General features: G+C 41.6%; 1 protein-coding gene across 5 annotated transcripts in view; it reads left to right on the forward strand.

Annotated features, from left to right (window-relative positions):
• The first annotated feature begins 642 nt into the window (after window positions 1–642).
• Sh (Potassium voltage-gated channel protein Shaker) overlaps window positions 643–18665 on the forward strand; it is a 393700-nt gene continuing 375677 nt past the window's right edge. For 2 of the 5 annotated variants that reach the window (XR_012966862.1, XM_076192496.1), the window contains exon 1: window positions 647–5723. Coding sequence is in view for 4 of the 5 variants with exons in the window: in XM_076192496.1 (XP_076048611.1) it covers window positions 5554–5723 (170 nt within the window). In the remaining variant the exon portion in view is untranslated. Of the gene's footprint in view, window positions 5724–18665 lie in introns of all 5 variants that reach the window. The other 3 variants (XM_076192498.1, XM_076192497.1, XM_076192500.1) reach the window with 3 other exon arrangements.

Genomic DNA, 18665 nt, shown 5'->3' on the forward strand with positions numbered 1-18665 from the left:
GAACAAAACTGTCAACCCATCCAACCTGTTGACCTAAGTCATAGATTTCTTCGTTGATGAGTCTAACGCGTTAATGTAGTCAATGGGATGCCGTATCCAGAGGCGAAATCTGGCGGAACAGAAACCCGTATCGAGCAGTGCATGAATGGGACAGGAGATCTACGAGTAAGAGTAATGAATGGAAAGGGAGACCTTACCCGAAGAAGGCATAAATCACCGGGACGGGAGCGTCTCCGTGAGAGAGTACATGGATGAATAGAAGCCCCGTTTTAATTGGAAGGAAACCCAATGAAGGGGGAATTCTCCCCCGATGTGGGTGGAAGGGGAGGAAGTTGGGGGATTGGGAAGGGAGAATGGGGAGGAAAGGAGGAAGGGAGGGAGGGAGGAGGGAGGGAATGCCAGAAGCAGAGAGGCGCGGACTTGCGCCGCGGTTATGAGGAGGTAGTGGAGGAGGAGGGAAGGTGATGGCGGAGGAGGAGGAGGAGGAGGAGGCGCCGGCGGCGGCGGCGGCGGCGGCGGAGGAGGATGAGGATGAGAGTGAGGAGGGGACGGGTAAGGGCTGCGTCGAGCCAGCGCCGATCCCCACTACTTCGCGAACCGCCAAGACGAACGCGTGGAGCGTGTTAGCGGAACGTAAGGCCGCGTGGTGCATGTGAGGGACTTACCCATCCCGCCCCTCCTGCCCCCCCCACCCTACCTCCCCCATCTCCTCGTGTTGGGGGATAGCAGCAGGAGGCACCAGCAGGAGGACCGTAGCTATGCCCCTGGGGTGGAAAGAGGCCGAGGTTTTCCCCCTGTAGCAGAACTGGGAGCCTCGGGTAGCGGACGTCAGTCCAACGCAGACAGGCAGGCAGGCAGGCAGGCAGGCAGGAAGGCAGGCAGGCAGGCAGGCAGTGCAGCCAAGCAGTGCAGGCAGTGCAGGCTGTAAGGGTTGTCCGGCAGACACCCGTAAGCCCGTCCCGCCCTCTCGCCATCCAGCAGCACCGACCAGCCCCAGAGCACAGCCACATCCACCACCATCGCGGCCTCCATTCGGATTACCCTTGGCCGTTGTTGGTTGGGTGCCCCGTTACTGCGTCGTTACCGGGGCAGCCGTTAGCTCCCGGTACCGGGCCGTTGCGTTAGTAGGTCGTGAGTGCTACGCTGTTACCGGAATCTATGTTATCTCGTAAGGGCGTTGTTTGTACCAGATTGTAGTTCTCACGGACCGGATACGAGTCCTGTTACTGGATTCTCTTCTGCCGCCCAACACAAAAGAAAAAGAAAGCCGACACTTGTGCTAAAACTTCGTTGGTGATTGGAGTGTGCATATATATATTATATATATATATATATATATATATACGTTGTAGGAACCGTATACAAAAAAGTGACCCCCCACCCCAAATATCCCGGCCCCAGCCACCCACAGCAACTACCGGAAGTGGACGGGCTGTGATTGTAACCGGTTCGTGTGTCCGTCATTAAGGTGCCACCGGATCATTTCAAGTGTTCCCGTGACCCAAGAGCTAACATCCAAACCGTCCTCGTTAATAAGAAAGAAAAAAAAAACACTCGCGCCCCTCATTGTTCAACGCGTCACCATCACTAGCCCACATCATAACCACCCACCCCCATTCAAGAAAATCATCGTCCACTATCAGCTCACCCCTCCTCTTGGGAGTAGAAGACGACAACAGCAGCAGCAGCAGCACTACTTGTGCACCACGCCCTTCCTCTTCTTCTCCTTCCCCCATCAGGGAGCGCCCTCGGTCCCTATCGGGGCACGCAGAAGCCATCACGCCTTCAGGAGTGATCATTGTTAGATATGGAAAAACCCTTGAACATGGGTCTTATGTATCTCTGTCAGTGAATAGACTGTGGGTCCACTCCACTTCGCACGAAGACTTAGTGTGTGTAGGCGTGGTTCTGGGGCTCCCTCAGTCCCTCCTCCCTCCACACGCTCTCGCTCTCTCTCACTTTCACTCTCTCTCTCTCTCTCTCTCTCTCTCTCTCTCTCTCTCTCTCTCTCTCTCTCTCTCTCTCTCTCTCTCTCTCTCTCTCTCTCTCTCTCTCTCTCTCTCTCTCTCTCTCTCTCTCTCTCTCTCTCTCTCTCTCTCTCTCATTTTTCATCTGTCTATATAGCTAACTAACTGTCCCTCTTTATCGTTTAGCCTGTATTTTATTTCCCTCTTTATTTATCTATATATCTGTTTATTTACATTCTTGCCTGTATCTTGTATCTTTGCCACTCTCCTCTCTCTCTCTCTTCTTTGTCCCTTGTGTCTATCTGCCTGCCTGTTGACATCCCCATCGTCTACCCCCTCTCCTCCCCCTCCCCCTCCCCCAACCCAACATTCCTTTCCGCTTGACTCTGACACCCCCCAACTAAACCCCCCTCTCTCTCTCTTTTTCTGTCTCCCTATCTCTCTTTTGCTCCATCTGTCCCTTCCTCTCCTTTTCCATTCCTTCTCTCTGACACTCTTTCGCTTTCTTGCTATCTCTCTCTCTCTCTCTCTCTCTCTCTCTCTCTCTCTCTCTCTCTCTCTCTCTCTCTCTCTCTCTCTCTCTCTCTCTCTCTCTCTCCTCACGCTTTCTCTCTCACGGATCGAGGTGCCAATCCTGAGTATGCAGCGGGAGAAGGCGCTGCGATAGTTGTGCTGCGGGTGCTGTAGTCGTGCCCTTATTGTTGTTTCGTTGTTGTTGTTGTTGTTGTGTGCCTCTCGGTGCTGTGCCGTGATCGCTTAGTGCCTAGCGTGTCTCAGTGTGTCTCTTGTGACTCCTGAAAAAAAAAATAACGAAGAACTTGCCCCTCCCCCAATACCCATCGAGAACGAGCGAGCAAGCGACCCTTCAAGAACGAAGAACGCGAAGTCGAACTGACCGAAGAGAGGTCTCCAGCACTGAGACAACTCTTGCCACCACAGCCATCGTTCTCCCCGACTTTGACTTGTTCCTCCTTCTCCTTTACTTCTTCTACTTCCTCCTCTTATCTCTTTTCCCCCTTTTTCTTCGTCCTCTACATCTTCTCCCCCTTCATTTACTCTCTTCTTTCTCACCTTTTTACTTCTCTCAACCTTCCTTTTTCTCAGACATCTTTCACCCCATCTTCTGTTTTTTTTTCTTTTTTATCCTTTATTGTTTTTCTTTTTCCTCCTTCTTCTTCATCTTCTCTGGGCAGTTCCTCGAAGTCCCAGACCAACTGCCACAGGGATCTCTCTGTCTTCTTTCATCCAAACAGGCAGCTTCTGCCGCCACAGCTCCTGTGGTCACTTCCAGTTCAGCCACATCTCATTCTCCCACGTCCTCGCCACCTTCAAGAAACCTCTTGTCATCCCCGAGGGCAATATTTATCACGTGCTGATTATACTATCACACAATACCTATTGCAGCTGCTAAGGCTATTTGAATTATCCAAAACACACTTCATCTCTTGAACAGATACTGATGCTATAGATAATGCTTTTGCTATAATTTTCTACTCCTGCTATAACTACATCCTTACCCAGTATTACGGCTGCTGTGGTTGCTGCTATAACTAAGAAAGCGTTAATTCTCCAATGACCCTAGTACAATTGATGATTCTACGAACGAACATACAACTGCAGCTACAATTAACTCTTAACTATATTTATACTTCTGCTGTTCCTAGTAAGAACTTCATCTACTGCTACTGTTGCTAACTATTGCGGATACTGACGTATTACTGTACCCGTTTTCATAAGTGGCGTTACTTGTATGACAGTTACCACCATATCAGCTAATGTCACAAGTCTTGCTCCATTTATTCGCTCTCTTGTTATCATAACTTCAGCCATTCTCGCTGCAACAGCTGCCAAGTATCTTATTTATATAACAACATATATATGTACTTCCATTATTGTTGTTACAACTTCTGCATTCGCTATAATCACGTCTCCTTTGACTATAACACCAATCAACTTATCTCAAGGTGCAAGCATTTGTAGAATTATTACAAATACTAACGTACACAACCATCACCACAGCAGTATTAAATATTCCAAACTGTAATATTACTACGGCCGACGTAGTTTCCGCTGTTTCTACCGGTTCGTCTCCCTAACAATTTTCACCAAACTAACGTTAGAACCAAGATCTCTTTTTATACGACCGTGTCCGTATCCCATACCACTTGAAGTGCAAGAGGCAATTTTACTCCTATATTTTTACATTCCCCAGTCACTGTTGACATCACAAAGTCCCTGCCATTTTTGGACCTCGTATTAGAAAGCCATACATCTTGTACCGCTGCAGACTTGATACATTGTCCCTTTTTCCTGCGTCTACAACAAATGCATCTGCAGTTGTTGCCAAAAACCCATCACCTTGCATTTCTATAACTGAAACTATCTCCCATGTGGAATATCTTTAAATCGCGATAGCTAACTAGTACCATATTTACAAATCTATAGCTCTAGCTGAATCTACCACACCATCTTAACATACACACAGACTCACTGCCACTACAGTCTCAGAAACATCTCAGAACTAAATCGATCACTGTTGTTGCCTTTGTAACCCTGTTATCGTCTCTGAACGCTCCTCCCATTATTTTTACAGACCCCAGGCCCTTCCTCCTTCTCTCTCCAGCAACCCTTTCACTATACACAACTCTCTGTTCCTAAAGACTCTGCATTCCTACTCTGGCTGCCCCTTCTTGCGATCTCGTGCATCTCATACTGTCCGCTCATGCTGCTGCAGGCGTGGATGCCAGGAGTCTCGTAACTCAGCCGTGCCTTGATCATTGAGGTTCGGCATGGCCCCGATACATTTACCCGTCCTTCCCAGTGTCCGCCCACCCACCGCCCCGCCCTCCGTCTTGCCCCGCAGCTGCTGTTCCGTGTGGTCAAACAAGTAGAACCAAGAGCATCAGCGAAAAGCAAGAAGGAGGAGGAGGAGGAGGAGGAGGTGGTGGTGGTGGAGGAGGAGGAGGAGGAGGAGGAAGCGATTGCAGCCTAACCGACGTTCACCAGATCTGGACTACGGGTGGTGGTGAAGCAGCAGTAGTAGTGACAGGGATGGGTTAGGGCGTGACGCCTTTGCCCCTCACCCAGGGTTCGTGGGGCACTGCTGCACCTTCCCCCTGCACCCACGCCCTGCCCTTCTGCCCTCGGACAGCACCTCTTGCAACACCTCATCATAACACCGTCACCTCCAACCCCCAACCCCCCACCCCCCACCAACCACACTACCGCTGTCACTTTCACTGTCACCCTCACTACCGCCAACTCCAACACATTAAAAAGGAAAAACGGCTCCCCCACCCTCGGTCTCCGTCACGACCATCACCACCATCACCACCACTACGGCATTCGACACCAGCACCCTTCGCTTCGTCAGTAGCTTCGAAGGAGGCCGCTCTGCTTCAGCTCAACTCGTCGCCTTACGGAGAACCCTTGCCCCAGGAACAAACGGGGCGACACAAGGCACGTGGACAGTAGTAGCAGCAGGAGGAAGAGCAGACGAAGGAGGAGGAGAAGGAGGAGGAGGGGGAGGAGGCGCGAGAGACGAGGACCTCAGTGGAGAACGAGGGTCAGAGTGGTCTTGACCAACATGTCCATGTTCTTCAGCTTTCCAGTTCCTCGCTTCCTCAAGTTGCGAGGCTCGGGCGAGGGACGCGACGAGAAGGGGCGAAGGAAGGATGGTGGCTCCAAGCACCCCAAATCGAATGCTTGCGAAGAACAACTCCTAACGGAGCCCAGACAGCCGCACTACGGGACCGGGTGAGTTCGGGTGATTCCAGGGGAGTGGTTGAGGTTTGGAGTTTCTTCCAGAGGAATGAGACGGGAGGGGGCTGGATCGTTCGGGGCGGGTGGGGTGGGTTAGGTGATGGGGGGGGGGAAGGGGAAGGGAGGGAGGTCTGGTCAGACTAAGAAAGACCATCACATCTTTTTGTGTTAGTGACTCTTATTCGTATGTTTCCTTTGTGGTGTACTTCGGGTGGACGTGTATAAGACTCTTTCACCAAAATGGGCCAACCATTACCGTTTACTTCCTTTTCGCCTAAAGATAAAAAGACTTCTTGCAGACTTGGCAAGAAGTAACCATCGAGAGAAGGGGTTACATTGGTCCCCCTGGTTCTCTCCGCCCTGGACAAGATCGAGGACATGATCCGGGAAGGCGAGAGGACATGAGGAGGGGTCGTTTGAGGATCTGTGGGTCTTTAAAGGAGGATTGAAAGGCATTGAACAAACTGAAACAGCTGACAGAGGGAGAGTAAGGGAAAGACGGGATGGGATACTTTAGTGGTATGGTGCATAGGAAAGGAATAAAAATATATGAGAATAAAAAAGAAGTGGAAATATAAAGAAGTAAATCAAGTAATGAAATGTTTAGAAGGAATATTACAAAAAATCAACATTGATAATAAGTGGTGATGGAATAAAAATGAACGTGTGATATATTTAAAGAGAGGGAGACGGCAATCGATAAGCCTACCAAGGGGTAGAGTGTGGGACAAGATTAAGCTTAAAAGAAAGATAACCAAAGAATAAGTGTAATTTGTTGAAAGTGCGTTTTCTACTATCGATTGGGGTAGAAGAGCATTCAGCCTCAGTGTTGGAAAAGAGATGTGAAATAGAAGAGCAATACTCTCTGAATTCTCATCCAGTAGGATCCTACTCCCCTTTTAGCCCATGATTGAAGACCATAGTGAATTCATACACACAGTCAAGTGAAAAATAAATACCTGTAGTAAGATAATCGATTCCAAATTGTTACGTTCACAAAACCACTGACATTTTTCTAAAGATTTTGAATCTTATCCAATACGATGGGTGTAGATGCATACATTTTAACTAGTTTTACTTTTAGTTGATAGAGAATACGACAAAGTAATGAGATAATGAGATGAACTGGGAACAGTGTATAAGAAATAAATAGAATTTGGTATTGTGAAGGGCCAAGGGTGCAACTAGGCAAGTGAAGAGAATATATGAGAAGAAAATTTGTATTTTTCTGTTACTAGTCAAACAAAAGGAAGGTTTACTCGATTGCTATACGTGGATTGCAAGAGGAATATTTCGTCGAAGGAAAAAATTGTCTCCATTCTTTCTCTCCTTCTTTTATTTTTCTTTCTTTGTTTCTTTACGTCTTGTGTTTTTCTTTCTCTCTCTCTCTCTCTCTTTCATTCTTTCTTTGACTTCTCTTCTTTCTGGCTTTCTTTTATTCTTCTTATTTTTCTATATTCTTCCAAGAAACATAAACAAATTTTTGCAATTTAATCTAACAGTCGAAACTTGTAGTAATTCTTCAATGAAATAAATTCTTTCATTGTCTACTGCCAAGTCATACTTTAGTCTCACTACAAACTCATCCCTCCCTTTAGCTCTGCGTGGATTACAAGATCATATGAACATAAAAGCAGAGGAGACTACAGGAGACCATAAGGCCTACACTAGACAGTTCCATGTCCCTTACTACCTGTCATCCCTGTCCATAAAATTATCTAATTTTCTCTTCAAATAACCAATTGTTGCAGCTTCATTACTAAGTCTATTCCATTCATTAATTACTCTGTTGGACAACCAGGATTAGTTTCATACAAAGGAGATAAGTTTGAGTGGATTATCTTGAGAATTTATGAGAAACTCACAACCCCCCCCCAAAAAAAAGAAAAAAATCTGTATTTCGGAAAAGCATTGTATATATGAAAAATAGTAATTAAATAAGTAAAAAACGACAAATATATCAATAAACATATAAACAAATAGATAAATATATGAATATATAGTTGAATAAACAAATAAACACGCAAGTAATCAAGTAAACTAATTAATTTATTAATAACTAAATAGATAGAATAAATAAGATTAAACGAAGCAAGTAAATAGATAATGAAATACTGTATCTTTGAATAGCTAGTCTTAGACTTTCTTATCCTTTCCTTTTTACTGGAGAAAGGGAGATGATCAAAACAGATGCATGGGTTGTGGGGCTAGGATGCCAAACAGGAAATAGTACATTTTGAACAGACTTTGTTACTTTACAACCATTTCGACACAATTAAAGAAAATAGACAAGTAAAAGAGAAAGAGAGAGAGAGAGAGAGAGGGATATATATATATATATATATATATATATATATATATATATATATATATATAGCGAGAGAGAGAGAGAGAGAGAGAGAGAGAGAGAGAGAGAGAGAGAGAGAGAGAGAGAGATGTAGAATGAGCAGTAGACTCGTCCTGAGTCACTGGGTTTGACTACAGAGAGCTTTCACCATTCCACCCAAATAGGAACTTAATTCATAACGAGATGAAAGGACATAATGTATTCACAGCCACAGTATGTTTTTATTGTTACAAGAGGAAGATTAACATATGGAAGAATCTCTCTATCTCTCTCTCTCTCTCTCTCTCTCTCTCTCTCTCTCTCTCTCTCTCTCTCTCTCTCTCTCTCTCTCTCTCTCTCTTTGTGTGTGTGTGTGTGTGTGTGTGTGTGTGTGTGTGTGTGTGTGTATGTGTGTGTGTGTGTGTGTGTTTGTGCATACATGTGTGTATTTGAATATATTCAAACGTGTTCAATTCAACAAGATGGTCTTGGATCACGTGTGTATGTGTGTGTGTGTGTGTGTGTGTGTGTGTGTGTGTGTGTGTGTGTGTGTGTGTGTGTGTGTGTGTGTGTGCATTGATGTCAAAGTTCACCATAATCACATATAGTTTAAAGGAAGATTAAGGAATACCAGGTACTTGAGATAGTTAAGCAAACGCAAGAGACGAAATAGCACTGGAAGAAAGCCTTAGAAAACACATTTTTTTCAGTGTTTAGTGAATACTTTCAAAGCGGAGACCACACCAACACTGAAATATGTTAAGTGTGTAGACTCACCACTATGCTGAAATCGACTATTCTGAAGACTATTCTCATTCTGACAGAATAAAACAAAGTACAACGAATAGCGATAAATCTACTGACATACTCTTCCGTTGCAAGGCTCTTTTTTGTGTACTTCAAATAATCTTCGGAATTAACTGCAGCATTTCGTTTAGTGTGGGACCGTCGAATGGATTACTATAGAGAGGGAAGTTCATCAGTGTTATACGTTTGTTTTGTCTTTCTTTACGAGAATGAAGATCTGCAGTTAACGTGAAGGAATGCAATACTGAAGAGAGAAATTCGTAGGTTAGAAGTTAAGCTTTGGGTGTTTTTCGAGAACGATTATGCTCGTAAAGGATGAGATTTGTGAAGATAAGCATCGAACTAATAATGAGCTTTGATGATTAGTTATAGTGAAGTTGAACAGGGCACAGTTGAAGGTGAAGGTGATCAGAAAACTAACAGTTGAGAATGAAAACTGGAAAAGTCCCTTTTAGTCTATCGACGTCTTTCTTACGTGATTTTCTGCCTCCTTATTTCATCTGTCGGTGACTTGAAAAAAATATATATTCAATTCAACACCGTGCTGAAGTCGAATGTCTTGTTATTTTTTATTTTTTATTTTTTTTTACCCTTTTGTCCAAGGACGGCCTTTCAGCTCCATAGGGTCGTTTGTTATCAGGAACTTTTAAGTGTGTTAGCAAAGTGAAAGGCCTAAGAAAATAAAATAAAACTGTTGGATCGTCCGGGAAGAGGCTCTCGCTGGACAAGATTTCCCCTTGTCAATGGACAATGGGAACAGAGTCACAGTAAGCAGATCTCAGGAGGAGACGGGGCTCTCGCAAAGGAACGGCTACCTAGCAAAAGCATCTTAGTTGCCTATGTTAACGCCGAGACCCTATACAGGAAGATGACTATACATGATGACTATACATGATGACTATACAGATGACTATACAGATGACTATACAGATGATATATAGGTGACCCTATACAGGAAGATGACTATACAGGATGACTGTACCCTATACAGGATGACTATACCCTATACAGGAAGATGACTGTACAGGATGACTAAACCCTATACAGGAAGATAACTTTTCCACGTCTTCCTTAGATATTTTTGTGTTCAACAGAATGCGTCCTAAACTCAGTTTACCAAGTTGGAAGGGTTGAGGAAAACTAGGTCATAGGAAACCTGGGCAATTAATCAGTAGATTGAAGGGTGAAATGGGAATAATGAACAACAGAGTTTAAAGTACTGAATAACTGATCACACACGGTTAATTCATGGAAACGGGGTATGTGTATTGTAAAATATTTTGGCCTTAACTTTCTTTCTTGACTACCTAGGGTAGTATCTACAGTTGCCTATGTGTTTTTTTGATACAAAATCAGAGGAAAAAAGTATGTGTGTGTGTGTTTGTGTGTGTGTGTGTGTGTGTGTGTGTGTGTGTGTGTGTGTGTGTGTGTGTGTGTGTGTGTGTGTGTGTGTGTGTGTGTGTGTGTGTGTCTGTCTGTCTGTCAGTCACCAAATGAAAATATGTTTTTTTTTCCTCTGGGTTAAACATGAATACACAAGAGCTAATACCTGGTAAACGAAAGCTTGTAACACAAGTTTTCCTGGTCTGGTGTTTAATGAAAGATGTTGTTTGACGAACTGATATCCGAGTTACAATATCGAAAGCAAGCGAACATGCATACGAAATTCCTTAAAGATGACGTAGTGGCATGAACAGATCATGTCACACCATCCACCTTTCTAAGTACTTTGAACTTGAAGAAACACATTTGCCATAACCAAATTGTCTCCTTAAGATCAATTATTTTTTTCCAAGTTCGCCAGAATAATAGCTGTATGATTGAGTGTGTCATGTAATAAACTATAACTTGATCTAGGCTTTCTAGCTCATTGTGTTAGATTGCAATTCTCACGAAGTATTATACTATTTACGAATCTACAAATATTTATCAGCAGATATACATATTCATATGTATATACATATATGTATACATACATTTGTGCATATACATATACAAACATGTACAAACACATTTACGTATTTTGTCTCTGTCGTATTCTCTATCGACGAAAAGTAAAATCAGTCAAACTATATGCATCTAGACCCATCGTATTACATAAGATTCAAAATCTTTAGAAAATTTCAGTGGTTTTGTGGACGTGGCAATTTGGAATTTATTATTTTCACTTGACTGTGTGTATGGATTCACTACAAATAATGGGCTAAAATTAGGATAGGCTCCTACTGGATGAGAGTTCAGAGAGTATACGGTCCAATCGATGGGTTATACTGTGACCTGAAACAAAACACATGCATATCCCCTTGTTCAAGTGGGAGAGTAACGGATTGCAGTATTATGAAGCTTTCAAGCCTTGAGCGTGGTAGTCCCTGAAGCTAACCCCTACAGTTGCAGGCTATGTGTGTGTGTGTGTGTGTGTGTGTGTGTGTGTGTGTGTGTGTGTGTGTGTGTGTGTGTGTGTGTGTGTTTGTTTGTTTGTGTGCGTGTTTACCTAGTTGTATTTGTATCTCTCAGCATTTAGTTTGTTCTTAAATTCTTGTATGGTTTTTGCACATACTATTTTTTTTTCGTCCAATTTGTGTGTGTGTGTGTGTGTGTGTGTGTGTGTGTGTGTGTGTGTGTGTGTGTGTGTGTGTGTGTGTGTGTGTGTGTGTGTGTGTGTGTGTGTGTGTGTGTGTGTGTGTGTGAGTGTGCGCGCGCCCGTGCGTAAACTGCACATGATTGTATACTCGAAATAAAAAAAGAGGAAGTGAAGTGTGCTATTAGAAAATTTTATTGTACAAAGTAAAAGATGCCAATTACCCAGGGAGCTGATGTATTGAAAGTTCATCATTGTTTTGGTGTGACACAAAATTTAACCTAGTTTCAACAGCATAGTGAGGAAAGATTTATGTAATCTTAGAAAGGGACAGCGTGCCATAGATCTAGAAAGGGGATTAATGTTCATTATAGGAGACGAGCTGTCTAAGAATAAGACTATATGATATGCTTAAGAGACAGGGCGTGTTTGTAAAGGAATGTAGCTTACTGTGCAGAAACTTACATACTGTAATATGAGATAGATAAGAGCATAAGAATTGAGGAGACCGCAGGAGACCATAATGCCTACACTAGGCAGTTCCGTGCCTCTTACCACCTTTCATCCCAACCCATAAAGCTATCTCATCTTGCCCTCAAACAACCGAATGTTTCAGCGTTCGCTACTTCATGGTTACTAAGTCTATTCCATTTGGTAACCGCTCTATTGGTAAACCAATTCTTGACCAATTCCTTCAGTGTGTTTCATGAGGGTTTGGGGAATGGAATGGGAATGGTAGATGTCGAGGAGGTACCAGTTAGGTGAGTAAGTCTTCAGTAACGCGAGTTAGAGGGGGTTTACACGATTTAACGGTGGACACGTGTTTAAAGTGATGTGTGAACGTGTGAACGGGGTATTTGGGGTTTAACCAGCGTGTTCGACAACCAAATACCCCGTTCATACGTTCACACATCACTTTAAACACGTGTCTGTCGAACCGCGTTCGACGAACCGTTAGATCATGTAAAGCCCCTCTTAAGGAGGAACCTGTGGCGACACAAGTTGTGGGATTGACATTGTTTTTCTAACAAGTTCTCCTTCTCTTACCGTGAGGCACAGCCAGCAGAAGGGATAGGAAGGATGTGTTGATAGGGACAAGGGGGCTTTATTAACAACCGAGTAATGGCAAGAGCACTGGTCGCCAGGTCAATAAATACACGATATGAGGAGAGTTGGTGCCTCTACCACAGTCGTCTCTTCTCTTACATTGCCACAGCAGCTGACTCCTGGGAGAGGCCAGCGTCTTCCCCAAAACCTTTGTTGCTGTTTCCTATGCTTTCTTACCCTGTTTGGTTTTATTTGTTTGTTTGTTTGTTTTTATGAATATTGGTGGCTTTTGTATCTAATTCCAGAACACATGGTTACTTCTGTATACATATACACATTTATGCAGTTATACATAAATAGAAATGATTTGACCTCAAACAGATATTGTGTACAGAAAGAGAAGGCATAGTGTGTCAGCCTGTATATTAATAGGGAGAACAGATTGTAATATAAAAAAAAGTTTGAATTTCTATGTTTATTGTAGGGTTTAATATCCCTGTTCTTTCTACAATTTTTTTTTTTTTAGATAGAAATATGTATACGTATGTTCATGTGTAGCCTCTATATACATGTTCAGGGTACGCTAATTTTCTTTGAATCAGTCGATTAGTTTAAAGACATTTTATTTCATCTTTTCAGCAAACTTCTGACCATTTCTTCGTCAATAGAGCTGCCTTTGTGCAACAAAAGCGAATTCAGCATTTCAGCAGTTTCGTTTACATTATAGATTCTTCTGTGACTAACGCTAGGTGGTTTTGTTTAACTGAACACTGGCCGATGGGTTTGAATTGATTTCAAACTTTCACGATTAACCGTTTGATACGTTGACTGATTTTGTATATTTTTTCTTGATTAACTGAATATTCACTGATCTCAATTGATTCATAATATTCTCTGAAAGATATATATATTCTAAGATATGAAGTAGTATTGTAAGAGAATGCTACGCTTTTAATGATCAACCTGTTTTGTTTGGTTCATGTTTGGCATCTGCATTCTCCTGGGGACGTCATGAAGGAACTAATTACCAAGAGGTCGTTACCCTTTCTCTTGCTAAGTTGTTGTTGTTGTTATTGTTGGTGATGGTGTTGCTGTTGCTGTTGTTTTTGTTGTTGCTGGTGGTGGTGGTCTTGTTGTTGTTGTTGTTGCTATTGTTTTTGGTCCCGTTGTTGTTGTTGTTGGTCTCATTGTTGTTGTTGTTGTTTTTGTTGTTGTTGTTGTTGTTGTTAATGTTGTTGGCGGTGGTGGTGGTCTCGTTGTTGCTGTTGTTTTTATTCCCGTTGTTGTTGCACGCACCCGTGGTTTCGATATTGTTCTTGTTCATTCTCTCCATGTTGCTGCTGCTGCTGCCAACACCGTTTGTGGTCACACACACACACACACACACACACACACACACACACACACACACACACACACACACACACACACACACACACACACACACACACACACACACACACACACACACACACACACACACACACACACAGCTGCCGCAGCTATTATTGTCACCTGGCGTCGGTTTTGCCAATCACAATGATCGCGATGCTCTTTCGTTTCTTCTTTTCGTTATTCCACTATTGCATTAATGTTGCATCGTCCACCATTGTCGTGTCTGATATTATAGCATCTGTAATTGCTCTTTTGTTTTACTCACTTTCTTTAACACTTTCGGAAAGTCTCTGCTGTGAGTTTCAATATCTTTGAAGTAATATCATGAAACCATTTTGAAACATTTCAATAAAACGGTAACGGGAAGACGTAAATTTGCACCTTTTTGGCAAAATTAAACTAATACAGTATCTTAGAAAATAATGATGATTCCCAGCCACACCATTGGAGACCTGCAGAGGAAAATTTACACATTTTATAGTATTATTTGTGCGTTATGCGTTCCTAATTCCTGTTCTTATTCCACATTTGAAAGCAATAAAAGATAACTACAGCAAAGTAACGAATAACTAAAAAAGAAATATACATGGGAAAATGTCTACTTGAATAAGCTTAAATACATATCAAGACGTGGTTACAGTTTTGCCATAGAAATACTGTATATCTCCAAATAATGCCACAATGCGGGTGATCAAGTCTTTGTGTATGTGTGCGCAAGTGTGAGTCTGTCTACGTATTGTAAATATACATGTGCATGCATGTGCACTAGTCATCATCTCTCTCTCTCTCTCTCTCTCTCTCTCTCTCTCTCTCTCTCTCTCTCTCTCTATATATATATATATATATGTATATATAATATATATATATATATATATAAAACCATCTATCTATCTGCCTGTCTGTCTGTCTGTCTGTTTATCCATCTCTTTATCTATATGTCTATCTATCTATCTACTCATCAATCCGTCTCCACCTATCAATCTATATATCTATCTATCTGTCAATCTATCCATCTATGCCCCTCTCTCTCAGTCTCTCTCTCTCTCTCTCTCTCTCTCTCTCTCTCTCTCTCTCTCTCTCTCTCTCTCTCTCTCTCTCTCTCTCTCTCTCTCTCTCTCTCTCTCTCTCTCTCTCTCTCTCTCTCTCTCTCTCTCTCTCTCTCTCTCTCTCTCTCATTTTCTATTTCTCTCTTTTCTCTATATTCAGGGCCCGGGTGATAGTTTTATTATTATTCTTTTTTTATCTTCCTGTCCAGAAGTGGATCATCGTTTCTATATTTCCCTGTAGTTTGTATGTTTCACCAAAATGTTAATATGCTCATCAGGGGACAAATTATTTATAACCAACAAATGCAGATCCTTGGTTTTTGTTCTTGTAACACTTTCATTTCCCATCGAGTAATTTTATTGATGACCGTCTCGTATTTTTTGCCCTTTTTTTTTATGAGATTTATTTTCCACCATGGTCTCTAGTTATAAAATCTGCATAGGTAGTTCATTTACTGTTTGCAAACTTCCTCGTTTTTTTTTTTTTTTTTTTTATCTTATGATCTTCGTGTGACCTGCAAATAGATTATTGCAACTTAATTTTTTTCATTACGTCATTTACATAAAAAACGGATGCTAATACTGGTCTTTCTGGGACGACAGTAGTTATTTCCTCAAACTTGGGCATTTTTTCATTTACTACTTCTGTATTAATCTCTAAGGATGTCTTTCATTCTAGAAATATTCCGTTCCCTCAAATGTAATCTAATTTTAATAATAACCTCGTCAAAAGTTTCTTTAGGACTAGGCTTGTACACTGCACCCATCTCTTACACACATTTACTGTTTTTGAGTAAAATCTTAGAAATCTTAGTAAATTTTAGAAATATATTGGTAAAATCTTAGTATTTCTGCATCCAGATTTGTTCTGTCAATCTAGATACGTAACACAATGTATCTATCATGCTCTTCAGGTACACGAGTGTGTGATTTAGGGGTTCTTCCTTACTTATGAATTAGTGTAAATTAGTACCACATTGGTCCTTTTCCCATCTTGAGGCACTATCCCTTCTTCTCATGGACGCTCACTTAGGCTGTAAATGTTTTTCTTCCAGTTCTTCTCTGTATTTCTTAAGTATTTAGTTTGATATTTTGTTTACCCTGAGTCTCTCTCTCACATCCAGTGACCCGTAGTTCTTCCTTCAATTCCTCATTGATATATACAGTATGGATCCAACATTCTTGTTCTCTCCTTTTATCCACAAAAATATTTTCCGTGGTAAAAAACTAAGTGAATTTTTTGTTTTTCACTTCAGCTTGTATTGAACCATATTCACAGAAGCCTCCTGTGTCTTAGTTTGTCCTTGACCAACTTGTAATAGATATCGTGTTCTTTTTTACGTTTACTGACTACATTTTTGTTTATAATTTTTTCTTAAGATTCTTGTGTATCTACTCCTGGATTTTCTATCTTCTTATTGTGTTTTGTTGATTCTTTTTACATTTTCCCTATGATATATATATATATATATATATATATATATATATATATATATATATATATATATATATATATATATTATATATATATATATATTATATATATATGTATACATTATATATATATATATATATATATATATTATATATGTATATGTATATGTATATATTTGATGACCCTCAACTTTTGTTGAACTAATAGTCTTTTTTTTTTTTATTCTTCCATTAATGCTTGGTACACACCTAAGTTTTAAAAGTTGAGAAAGATTTTACATTTTCCTTTTGTTTCTCTTGCATTCATGAATTTCCTCCAGTCTACTTCAAATGATTATTACAAACTTGTATTTTTTTTTTTTTTTTTACAAATTGAATCTACATTGTCCGTTCGACTCATTTCTTGGATTCATATACGTCCCTGTCAAAAGAAAATCTTATATTACGTAGTCACTTTTTCTTTTTAGATATGTATAATTTAAAGAAATAATTACATCGAATTCTTTGGTAAGCTAAATATACAACTTTGTTGGTGGGTCGCCTTTCACAGTTCGTATCTTTACAGTGAAGATCACCTATCTGAATCAAATTTTGATTTTCTTCACTCATTCCCAGTATTCAGTTTCCCTCAGTTCCTTTATCTTAGTGGAGACTTGCTACCTCCAAGCCTCTTGTATTTTTCCCTCTTTTTAAACCCTGATTTGTTGCCTCAACAATATCACACAATATCACATACACCAAGTTATCTTCTTCCTCTTCCTCTTCCTCTTCCTCTTCCTCTTCCTCCTCCTCTTCCTCTTCTTCCTCCTCTTCTGCTTATTCTTCATCCTCTTCTGGTTCTTCTTCTGCTTCATATTCTTCGTCTTCTTCTTCTTCTTCTTCTTCTTCCTCTTCTGCAATGCAGTTGGTATGTCCGAGAAAGGAATTTTTTTGTCTGTTCGTACCCGGCGCGTCCTGAAGTTTGAACAGCCGCAACCTAAAGTTCGGCCACGGACGTGTTGATGTCCATACATCATTATGACAAGACTGAGACAGGAAACACATTCATGGTTTTTCTGTTTCGTATATATATGAAAGATTAGAATGATTTGCTGGTTTCGATATGTAGGTCTACAGTCTAGATTTAGATAGGAAGTCTCCTAGCAAGTTATCTCGAAGGTGCATTTGTTTTATATTGTTTATTCTAGTGTTCTAATGCGATGTTTTTTTTATGTAAAGTAGCTAAGATTGCGGATCTACATTTTTTCCTCTTCTTCTTGGCTGTGGTAAAACCCTGTTTTTGTTGTTATTTTTGTGGTGAATGCCTGCTTCAAAGAACGAAGGACAAGTACAAGAAAGAATTAAAGAATGTGACTCACATTCCTCCCAGAGGCCACCTCCGGAATGAACAGAACGAAGGACATACCAATTTGAAGTCAAGTGCCGGTCTTGATGCAATGACTTAATTTAGCATAGCCTCAGCGGTTCGGCAGCTGCGGACGCTGAAGCCAGCGGATTCAGAAGGCTCGCGACAGCTGTCTGCCTGTTTGCTGGCCTGCTTACTGGCTTGCCTACCTGCTGGCCTAACCCCCACACAGCAGTTGAGAAATGTGAAAGTCTACTCAGAAGTACCGCGTCATTCCTTCTTTCTTTTCCTCAACTTCGTCTTTTTCCTCTTTCCCTAGCACTCTTCCCTCCCTCACTCTCTACTCTTTCTTTTTCTCCTTCTCCTCCCCATCCCCCTCTCTAATCACAGGCACCCAACTCTCCATTCTTCAACTATTTTTTTTATTTCTACTGCACTGGGGTGATCAAATGTATTCAAGTGGATTTGCATAGCGTGTTGACACCAGAACTTTATGCTTTACTGTCATTTACTCGGCGTGAGACAGTTTCGTGTGGCAGTAGTATTTAAAGGCGATGTTGCAGTAGAAAGTTTGTTTTTCTTTCCCTCTCTCTCTCCCAGGTAGGACCATTGGCATTATTGCACTAAATTCCGGGAACTGATTAACATCCCCGAATGTAAGGTGAAATGTCCTCCCAGGAGACACCTTCACAACTCATATTGCATTTGCTGGCACTCCCTTGACACTTCCCCAGTCGCGCACGTATGACCCACAAAAACAGCAGTTTATTCTTATGTTCAGTCTTATATACAGCAGTACTTCGCGAGATCTGACCGAAAATACCCACAGATGTAGTCGCAGACTCTACCATAGCCACTACAAGTGGAGCGAAATCGTGCTGTTTGAGTATTCTGCAAACAGACCGTAGCATTGAGCACTGAGAGTCTCTTATTAGCAAAGCTTGTTTCTATTACACCA

Source organism: Oratosquilla oratoria, chromosome 11, assembly GCF_046742065.1.
Source record: "Oratosquilla oratoria isolate Oo_2021 chromosome 11, ASM4674206v1, whole genome shotgun sequence".
In the NCBI taxonomy this organism is placed as follows: domain Eukaryota; kingdom Metazoa; phylum Arthropoda; class Malacostraca; order Stomatopoda; family Squillidae; genus Oratosquilla; species Oratosquilla oratoria.